Source organism: Drosophila subpulchrella, chromosome 3L (assembly GCF_014743375.2).
Source record: "Drosophila subpulchrella strain 33 F10 #4 breed RU33 chromosome 3L, RU_Dsub_v1.1 Primary Assembly, whole genome shotgun sequence".
Taxonomy (NCBI): Eukaryota; Metazoa; Arthropoda; class Insecta; order Diptera; family Drosophilidae; genus Drosophila; species Drosophila subpulchrella.
This window is the reverse complement of record NC_050612.1, coordinates 10,988,716-10,998,864: the sequence shown is the minus strand read 5'-3', so window position 1 is coordinate 10,998,864 and position 10,149 is coordinate 10,988,716. Positions and strand designations below refer to the sequence as shown.

The 10,149-nt window shown below is 42.8% G+C and overlaps 2 protein-coding genes across 2 annotated transcripts; both read right to left on the bottom strand.

The window, feature by feature from the left end:
* Window positions 1–296: 296 nt before the first annotated feature.
* On the bottom strand, window positions 297–3,569 carry LOC119554807 (kinesin-like protein KIF23). The gene is made up of 6 exons (XM_037865858.1): window positions 3,433–3,569; window positions 2,615–3,373; window positions 2,002–2,551; window positions 1,620–1,941; window positions 1,006–1,556; window positions 297–945 (listed from the first exon to the last, which is right to left on the bottom strand). Exons 1-6 carry the CDS (start codon window positions 3,441–3,443, stop codon window positions 475–477), a joined length of 2,664 nt encoding a protein of 887 aa, XP_037721786.1. The 5' UTR covers window positions 3,444–3,569; the 3' UTR covers window positions 297–474.
* Window positions 3,570–3,945: 376 nt separating this feature from the next.
* Window positions 3,946–6,445, bottom strand: LOC119553221 (sulfide:quinone oxidoreductase, mitochondrial). Its single transcript, XM_037863480.1, has 7 exons — window positions 6,119–6,445; window positions 5,725–5,830; window positions 5,441–5,665; window positions 5,183–5,383; window positions 4,911–5,120; window positions 4,353–4,539; window positions 3,946–4,272 (listed from the first exon to the last, which is right to left on the bottom strand). The coding sequence occupies exons 1-7, from the start codon at window positions 6,244–6,246 to the stop codon at window positions 3,959–3,961; spliced, it is 1,371 nt and encodes a 456-aa protein (XP_037719408.1). The 5' UTR covers window positions 6,247–6,445; the 3' UTR covers window positions 3,946–3,958.
* Window positions 6,446–10,149: the final 3,704 nt, after the last annotated feature.

Here is a 10,149-nt window from a genome sequence, read left to right as displayed (position 1 = left end):
TGTTTGTTTGAAACAGTTGACGGAAACAATTCCGTTTTATTGCATGCTTACTTCTACAATAAAATACATATTTTTTTTAGTGTATGCGCGTAATTTCACTTTATTTGTTCATTTTTTAACTGGAGATCGCTCCAAAAAACAATAAAATATTCCATACTTTATGATACAACTAGTGTAAACCTATGAATGGACGATGCTTGGATAGTTTCCGTTTTTAGATCTTCGCTGATATCCTCCGGTTACCAGCTTTTCATTGACCAAGGAAACATTTCCATTTGCGAGGGTTTGCGAATTCATTTACGGGGTTATTTATACATGTTAACCTTTTTAATCAAACAAATCACTTCAATGCGATTCAATTCCAAAACCATAATGGTAAAGTAATAAACTTAAATTTAAGTTATGCAAACTAAATAACTATCAACTAAGTGCGTAATTGACTTTAAGTATTCAACGTGGTGTCCAATTTCATCACTACATCTTCGACTTCTTGCTGCTGTGCCCCTCGATGCCGACATTGCAGCGCGAGGTCACGTCCTGGGCAGAGGTGATCGTGCTGGGCACTCCACCGCCTCCCAGAGCGGAAATGGTGCCATTGCTGGGTCGCTTTCGCGTGGGCGAGTGAACCGGCGACTTCTGCTTCAGGCACTCCACGTCGTTGAACACCACCTGGGCACCGCCGCCACAAGTGGGAATCACGTTGCCTTTGTATAGCTTGGTCTCCACATCGCCATCCGTATCCGCGTCCTGGGAGACGAGACAGTACTTGGTGGTTCCATGGGCAGTCAGCTCCTTCATGTCGGTTAGTTTCGTCACCGATTTGCGGTTCTTAAGATACGGCTGCATGATGGTTCCCAGAGGCACGGGATTGGCGGCCCGGTGCTCCAGCCACTTGTCGCCGGCAGAACGAGAGCGTCTATGTCGATTGTTGGCCGCTGCAGCTCCCTGTAAGTAAAGTCAGAAATGTTAAAATCGGTATTTAATAAAAAATAACATTTTTCTTACATGTCGCGGAGTGGCGTAGATATCTGTTCTTGTAGCCGGCACCGAAGACTCTTCGGTACGCGCTGTATATGCACCACGATCCTTTTCGTTGAGAATGTTCTCGGAGCTCTGGGAACGCGGCAAACTGGGCATTTCCTCCGACTGCAGAATGTTCGAGACCAAGCGCAGCTTCTCATCCTTGATGCGCATGCGTTCCTGCAGCTTCGCACGCTGCTCACGCAGCTTCAGTTCGAACTCGCGCTTATTTTTGTCCGATTCAACGGCCAGCTTAGAGCTGAACTTTTTCTTTTGCTTCTCCTTCTCGTGCTCCTTTTGCGTGAGCATGTTCTCCTTCTCGTTAAGCTTAAAAGTCAGCTCCTCGATCTGCCTTTCCCTCTTGCTCAGCGTGTTGTTAAGCACGTCGATGGAGCTTTCGTGGATGCGCACTTTTTTCTCGAGGGCAGCGCTGCGATCGCGCTCTTGCTTATAGACAGCCTTCAAGGACGCGAGCTCTGTGCGAAGTTGAAGGTTGTCCCGGTCCAGGTTCATCAGCATTTGACGAAAACTGTCACCTAAAGAGCAAAGGAATTAGTATCTTAGAATGGTTATTTATACGTCGATTATTAGAGACTTACACTTTATGTCCAAATTGGCGCGCAGCTTCTTTCGCTTTTCAATGCGTTGCTCTAGATAGTGCATCAGCTCGCGGATCTTAATCTCCGTCTCGGGACTATCCATATCGTAGGTGGGAAAATCGGGTCCCAAACTGTACACCAGACCCACATCCACCTCCAAGTCCTTGGCCTCCGGAATGCCTAGCTCATTCAGATTATTAACGGCAATCTTGAATAGTTTGTTAGCCTTGCGTCGACCGGGGGTCAGACCCAAATCTTGCTTCATGGGAGTGGCCCGAGCTATTTGCACCTCCTGCGTCATCTCAGCAAACTTCATCACTTGCTAAAAAGAGGTAAAAAAATCGTAAGTATCTGTATGCTTTGGGTAAAAGAAACTACCTACCATATTCTCGTCATAGTCCTCGATCCTTGGATTAATGCACACAATCATGGACACCTGCCCTTCGCCATCAAAGTAGTTTTTGAACATGTGTGTGATCTTGGAGTCTCGATAGGGAATCTTCTTGGCCGCCATGCCGTTTGCCGCCGCCAACTGGTTCTCCCGCAGATACTCCAGGCAAGTGCGTAGCGTCATCAGCGAGTTGTTGATGTTGCCCGCCTCGCGGAGTCGCACTCCAGTGTTCTTTGTGCGCGAGGAGCGCTCACTGCCCGCCAAATCCACCAGGGACAGCTGGCTAACCGTGATGTTCTGTCTGTCCTGAACCACATTCTCACCCTGGCTATCCGTGGGCGCCTGGACCAAGCGTATGTTGAAAACCGAGTGGCTCCTGCTGGATTCCGCATTGAGAACAGTGTGCCCCATGCGCTTGCGCTTTTGGCCCATTTGGAAGACCTCGAGGGCCTCCTCCACCGTCTTGACCTCCACTTCGGTGACTCCGTGGACGAACATGTGACGATTGGCATCCTCACGAATGATTTTGCTCTGCAAAGTCCTGTTTGGAAAACATTTTTAATTAGATTCCTTTAGATGGGAAGGCTAAGATATCAACACTTACTTCTGTATACCCGAATCCTCCAGCAGATCGTAAACGCTGTTGTTGTAAATCTCAATATAGGTGACAAACACAGAGTACATATTATCCTCATCCAAACCAAGCAGCGGTGTTGGCTCCACGGAGGCCTGAGATGCAATTTCCGGATCCGAATCCTTGTGCCTAAAGGCAAATCGTCCTGCGCCCGCGAAACGCTGATTCATCTCATGCTGCCGCTCCAGTAGCGCATCCTCCTCTGACAGGATCTCAAATCCATTGAGTTTGTCTGGCTTGAACACGAACTTCTTAGCCTGGTAATCAGAGATGGTGCGGAAGAGCACGTCCAGGCAGCGCGGCATGATGCCCCGGTGCTTTAGATTCCCGGTCATGGTGTAGGTCTTGCCACTCCCAGTGACGCCGTAGGTGAAAAGCAGACTGTTGCGACCCTTGAGGAGGTTCTCCACCAGTGGCTGGGCCACCGATCCGTACACATCCTGCTGCGTGGCATCCGGCTGGAAGACGTGCTTGAAGATGTACTGAATCTCGCGCTGGGCGCCATTGTGTGTCTTGTGGTGTTGCAGCAGCTGATCCTGTGGATTCAGAGCGATCGTTGTGGAGTTCTTGACCCGCAAAGAGGCGAGATCGGCGTCGGATTGCAGAGGTCGCACGCGGCAGAACACATTCACGGGATCCCGGGCCTTGTCGGAGGTGTCTCGCCTTAGTTTTTCCGCAGTTGGTTGCACCCGCGGTGTTTTCGGGACGACGCGCATCGGCGTCCTGGGTCTGCGGATGGGAATTTTCAATGCTAGAGTCGATCTTTTCAGGCCTGTCAATATACTCACACTGCCTTCATGTTCTCCGTTTTCTTTTGCCACTAATATAAAATCCTGGCGGTGTTTTTGATTGTTTTGGTGCGCAAATCAATTTATCTTTTGGTTCGTTACCTTTAAATTTACAGCGCCAAGCGACGCCACGCTTTGTCTTAGAGTGACCGAATTTCGTAAAAATACCTGGCTTGCATTCGATATATACTAGATAAACACAAGGGTGTATACACTCCTCGTCATTTGAATAGGTTTTCTAGAGCAGCTGTACAAAATAAACGCATTCTATGAATAAACTTTCTGTGCCCATACAAATTAATTGCAAATAATTGTAAATATATTACAAATATGTTGTTCTTTCAACTGTAAATAAATTGGAGAAATAAGTACATAACACGTTTGGTATTGCACCTATTTAATTGCCGCACATTGTCACTTTGCACAAACAGTATTTTTCCAGGGCTGCATTAAGAAAATGAATAACAATATTTTGGCGGGCTTTGGATACTTCTTAAAAACTTAACAAGATCGTTTTAGGTCACTATTACTTTTTATTAAACTTAAGAGTTGAAAACATTTTTCGCATTAATGCCGGTCCGTCCCAATAACCCTTCATCATAAGCTTCCAGTAGAGCACCGGCATCAGCTCCTTCTTCATAAAGAACATCGAATATCGCTCCTTGGCCTGATCGATCGGAAATGTCTCCACGGGCGTGAGAGTATAGTCGAATTCGGCCAGGATGCAGGAGTTGTAGCCGGTGACAATGGGACACGAAGAGTACCCGTCATAGATGTCCGTTGGTGCCTTTCCCTCGATCACCGCAATCAAATTCTTGAAGACCACCGGAGACTGGGCAGCTGTAAGCGGATAGGGCTCATTTCGTATTCCACATCATTGAATATTCCGATTACGAATCCCAACGGAATCCAGATCTTACCTGCCGCAGCCGCCGTCTTCGAGTTGGGTGTGCAAGCTGAATCGCCGATGGAGAACACGTTGTTGTACTTGTTATGCTGCAGCGTCATTTGGTCCACGTCCACAAAGCCAGATGGGGTCACCAGTTGCTTGCAGTTGGCCACCACATCCGGAGCGGTCATCGGTGGCGTCACATGGAGCATGGAGTACTGCGAATGGAGAGGTATCAGATGATATTAGATTGTTTTGAGTACTTTTGTATTTCGATTCCAAATGTTATTACTGGTTTCAGTTTTCTTTATTTACTTAAGGCTAGTGTTACACCTTGAGAAACCGAACCTTGGTCAACTTTGCATTAGTTTTCCTAGAACTTTTGCTTACCTATATTTTCCTAACCTTGTGTCTTGAATTTCTCAAAGCTTTAAAGTGAAATTTATTGGCAATCAAATTATCTACTTTATAGAATGACAATGATATGAGTTCAGAAAATTGAAAGGTAAAACTAATCAAGAAATTCTGTAGCTTTGTAACTAAGAATCAAATTTTAAGATGTACAGACATCTGATTTTATAGTACTTACCTCTTCTTCGTATAATTGTCCAGGGTTTACCAGATCCTCGAAAACGGCAATATTCTCGCTAGATCTGACTTCTACGAGGTTCCTGTTTACATTAAGTTTGATATTGCGCTTCTCAACGAGTTTCATCAATGCATCCGCATAATGTTTTACGCCAAAAATCACAGGAAGAGATGTATTGTAAATAACATTAACATCGTCTCGGCGACCCATCTGAAAAAGTAAAAAAATCAATGATATTTACCTGCATTCTCATATTATAATCATACACAAACCTTCCTAAAATAGTGATCGGATATGTAGGCTATTTTCTGTGGAGCACCTGCACACTTGATGGGACAATGGGGAAAGGTGAAGATTACATTCCCCTTGTATGTCCTACGCAGACAATCGTACACCCGATCCACGTACTTGGGCGAGTAAATGGAACACACATTGCTCTCCGGGGTCTCCAGGGCTTCCACTAATCCAGGAATCTGTTGAATAAGACAAAATTATCGTGATCTTCTGAATATTTCAGAGATAATGTTCACCTTTTCATACTTCAGTTGCAATCCTGTGGCAATAACAAGAAAGTCGTACTTAATGGTCTTGCCACCCGAAGTGCTAACCGTATTATTATCTGGATCGAACTCCACTGCCTTTTCCCTCACCCACTTGGCCTTTTTGGGCAGGACATCAGCCATTTGTTTGTGACTTTGATCCAATCGTTTCATACCTCCGCCAATTAGGGTAAACATGGGTTGGTAGTAGTGTTTCTAGGGGGGAAGTACCAGGTTATTACAGAATATTAGTTATAACCCTTGGGATTACTTACATCTTCTGGTTCCAGGACGATCACCTTGTTGCTGCCAAGACGCGAGGACAACTTGGCGGCCATGGCACAGCCACCAGTTCCTCCGCCCACCACCAAAACTTGACATCTGTAAGGGAAATAAATTGTCAATAAATTATTTGTAAGTTCTAGGGACTCTTTATGACAGAAGATGCATGACCACACCCTCTAAAAAGAGCTTATATTTCAACGTAATCGAACCATGACCCACAAGTTAGATTTTTGTTATCGCTACTTAGTAGATATTAGCTTTGAGTCTACATGCTAACCCCACCTAAAACATACTAATTAAGTTTGTTTTGATAGATATACACTTGATATGCCATCCGATTCGCGGAAAATGGCAAAACTTTCACAGCGATATAAACAAACTTACTCTTGCCGTTCGTGGTTCACTCGCGATGTGGAAAGGAATCTGGTGGAAAAGGCAGGTGAAACTGGGTGGCTGGTGGCGAAGAGGTGCCTCTGGCACTGGGTAAAGGTCCCTGGAAGACGGCGGTTCATTGTGGTAGCAGGTGGATCCTCAATTTATCGATCTCAGCAATTGTTTGCTGTTGAAAATCGGACTGCGAATGGCTACAACCGGTGGACGACTGGCGCAGAAAAAAAGCTTTTGATGGGGGGTTATCAAATCGGTCACACTGGCAAAAAATGTTGAGCTATTTGCAATTTAGAAAAATCTTAAAATTTTTTAAAATGCCGGTAATGATCAGACGGCACTATATTCTTCCAAACATTTCGACCTACTTATACGAACAACAAATCGTGTTTGCCGAAACTTGTCAATGAAACCTGTAATAATAAATGATTTTAAACACAAATAAATATATATTGGAAATATTTTTTATAGAGAAATCTGTTTTGTTACCTGCACTAATTTCGAAAATATGTCAGGCCCCCAGAAAATTAAATAAAAGTTTCATATCGCCCATTAGCCATAAAAATCAGAGTGTATGTGTATGAAAACCTGTTTTTTCATGTGAAGTTTGTCAGGGGTAATAAAAGTAGTGTATACGCAACAAGTAGCACTTTATTTTTCAGTTGGGTGTATTAATTGTTTAGCCTTGAAAGATTGCTAAAGCTTTTTGGCGTGCTTTTTTTAGTCAGCTGTTTAGCCCACCAAAGCTAATCTGGTACTAAAACTTAAGCTTTAGATTACGCGTATGCTCGATTCACTTAATTACTGTCTACAGTGGATCCAGCAAAAAAGAAACCCATGAGATCATGATTCAAAATAATAAGCACTTAGTTCTAATAAAACAACAAATATTTGCCTGCTTTTTAGGGCTAAGTGACTTATTATTTGCATTTTTTCATGGTATACTTCAGGGGGCAACCTTATCGCAGGGAAGAATTCAATATTTTGATAACTGTACATAACTACGCATTAAAAAATCAACATTGGTAAAAACAATATAATCTTGCAAAAAAATTCCCATCTTCTGACTTTTGTTTTTGATTTTTTTTATAAAGATTCCATATAACATCGAAATATATCCCTAGAGACCAACAACCCAAGGTTGAGGATAGGAAATGCTGATGCTTGAGCAACAGCTGCCATTTCGAATTCAAATAATTAAAAAGTATCAATATTTTCCTATTTTCTGTGATTTTTTCGCAGCCCTATCAAGTAAAGCCTTTATTGACTGAACACTAAGTGGGCAATTAACAGATTGTACAAGTCTAATCAGAATGTGAAGGTCGTCTTTAAATTCTATTGATAAGCTGCAGCGGTCATTTACTTATTATATTACATATAGGGTACGTACAATTAAAACAAATTATATTAATTGACCGGAAATGTAAACGAGTAACATTTTTAAGAACATTGCGATTCCCAACTAAACATATATTTGAAATATTTAATAATATTTTTTATTAAAATTCATATATTAGGAACTTTTATAGCATGAAAGATGAAAAGATTCTGACCAAACACTTGCAAAGAAAAATGTTTTTTTTTTTTAACAGTTTTCCAATGCATAATAGATAAGGGATGTTCTTTTTTTAATTTTCAGTTGTACATCCCCTTTAGGTACGTGTATTGCGCTCTGATCTTATTTGTGTAGTAATGAAAAAGCGTGCGGCGGATCAGATAGTGAAACTTTAAGCATTTTTGCATCAAAAGAATTTTAAAAAATTCCCTGGTTGATAATATGTTAAAGGGAAATACGTTTTCAATACGATTTCTCTTTGGTTATGTGTCATATCCAGAGATTTTCCCACAGGTCCGCAAACAGTTATAAGCTCAATGATCATTTATACGTTTTCCCTCCTGTTGGAAATACTTCAAAAATGTTCTCCATTATAATATGTTCAGTAAATTAGGGGCTTTCCGATGAAGTTTGTAGTATGTGTCATATCCAGGGATTTTCCATGGCCCCACAGACGGATAGACAGACGCGCATCGATGCTAATAAATGTAGTAAATGTTGGATGATTAAGTGAACAATGTTGCCAATAAATGCCGCCAGACGACAACTGTGACAGCGGCGGGTTTAATTACGCCATGCTGCCGACTGATTGCAGATGGATGTGGACGGATGTGGGGCTACAGATACATATATGGAGGTGGGCGGGGCTGAGGGGCAGGTCCTGGCAAGGACCTAGCGTGGGCCCGACCCGCCATGAGGTGGCCCATCATCAATTGGAGACATGCTGGCAATTCAAATGAAGCCCTATTGACGGACGGCCAAATTGGCTGCGCGACTGCGTGGGCGACTATCTATCTATATATATATATTTTTATAGAAATCAATGGGTGGTTGGGCGGTTGTGGGGTTGCCCTCGACGGGCGATGGCCACTTTAAATTGGGCGTGGCGTCTGTGGGCCCTGTTGCTAAGTGACCATTTCCATTTGCGGTGGCAAGGTCCCTCCAGGCCATCATCATGTTGTTTCCGACCCTATAATGACCAAACTGGTGGTCACCATGCTGACTTTCCCCGATTCTCCATAGTCTGTTCGGTGGCCCGTGATTGCGTGAGCTCCACTTCATTTGAATATAACGGTGGCAGGCCACTTGGAGCACGTAGGCCCACACGGAGAGAAATGCCTGGGAGTATCGGTGCGATAATATCTTCTAAATTTTAAAGCAATTTCGGTATCTGAACTTGAGATAGACATTAAACACGTGACTTATTTTAATTGCTTATACCAAAATCACTTTTTTTTGGTGGTGTTACTTAAAATCCTTCATATAAATTTTAAATTTCGTATTTTATAATAATATAATATAATACCTATAAAATAAAATAAGATGTTTTTGATTAAACAATTCTCCTGTATACTTGATCTTTATTAAACTGACATAAGTACCTATTATACAAAAATATGTCATTTGCCGTCACAGATAAGAACTTCTTATATATTTAGCTTTATGTGGGGTCTAAATTTAGTTTAAGGTATACCTTGGAAATCTCTCCACCTATTGACGAATTGCCTGGAGCCAAAAAAACAAAAAATCATGAGACATCATTATTGAATCATAATTTTTCACTGTGCGTCTTAAGATACTTAAGGTACTTATGAGTTTTTTTTGGTTTTCTCTAAATTAAGAGTGGGTGTATAGAACCTCACTTGGGGGGGAGAAACAATAAAGCTCTAATTAGGATGTTATTTCTGGCTGCACCTGAAGAGTATTATTTGTATATAAGATAAGAGCCTTATGGGGATGTGGATGGGGATTACCAATTTTGGCAGTATTTTTTTTCTCCGTGCCCAGACTCCTAGACTCCGAAGTGCATTTCAATTGACGCCACACCAAAATCAATTGCAGCAGCGTCTGTGGCGGGATCTTTGTGCAATTGGTCCGGGGCTCTGGAATGCAAATAGTGGACACCGCAGCAATTGATGCAGAACCCCTGGACTGGAGGCAGCAGGTCTGCCACAGCTATGCCCCTGTCTATATATCTGCATCCATATCTTTAGCTATATATCCATGGAGTGACGTCCGCCATTGTCCGCCCGGCTGACTGGATGACTGGATGACTGGTTGATTGACTGTCCGTCTGACCGGAAAGCAGATGGAACTAATTTGCGACGAGCCGAATTAAAATCGCAACCTGCACAAATCCGGAATTATCAGCCTAAGGGCGGCGGCGGCAATAATGGCTGATGGGAATCGGAATCCCCCATCTTAATTGGCTGACATCTATTGATCCTTGCAATGGACCCCCGCCATATGGTAATATATGGGATCGACGGGTTATATACTGTAAAAAACCGTACTGCTTGCCATATGCATTTGGGGCATGCATTTCATTTTCATTTCCAGTGCGATCCGAACACAGCCGATCCAATCTTCAGCGAATGTTAATGAGAAAAATGTGATTTAAAATAATAAATTTGCATGAAATTTTCATCGGCTGTGGAAGTCAATCAATCAAAGGGGAGCAACAAGTAACAAG

What these genes read in the sequence shown, in the direction of transcription:
- LOC119553221 (XM_037863480.1), bottom strand. Translation starts at nt 6,246, where the DNA reads ATGAACCGCCGTCTTCCAGGGACCTTTACCCAGTGCCAGAGGCACCTC. An exon ending in TCGTCCTGGAACCAGAAGAT is followed by an intron (nt 5,666 to 5,724) that starts GTAAGTAATCCC and finishes CTTCCCCCCTAG; the next exon opens with AAACACTACTACCAACCCAT. An exon ending in GAAGACGGCGGCTGCGGCAG is followed by an intron (nt 4,273 to 4,352) that starts GTAAGATCTGGA and finishes ATCCGCTTACAG; the next exon opens with CTGCCCAGTCTCCGGTGGTC.
- LOC119554807 (XM_037865858.1), bottom strand. An exon ending in GAGGATTCGGGTATACAGAA is followed by an intron (nt 2,552 to 2,614) that starts GTAAGTGTTGAT and finishes TTTTCCAAACAG; the next exon opens with GACTTTGCAGAGCAAAATCA. An exon ending in CGCCAATTTGGACATAAAGT is followed by an intron (nt 1,557 to 1,619) that starts GTAAGTCTCTAA and finishes TTTGCTCTTTAG; the next exon opens with GTGACAGTTTTCGTCAAATG.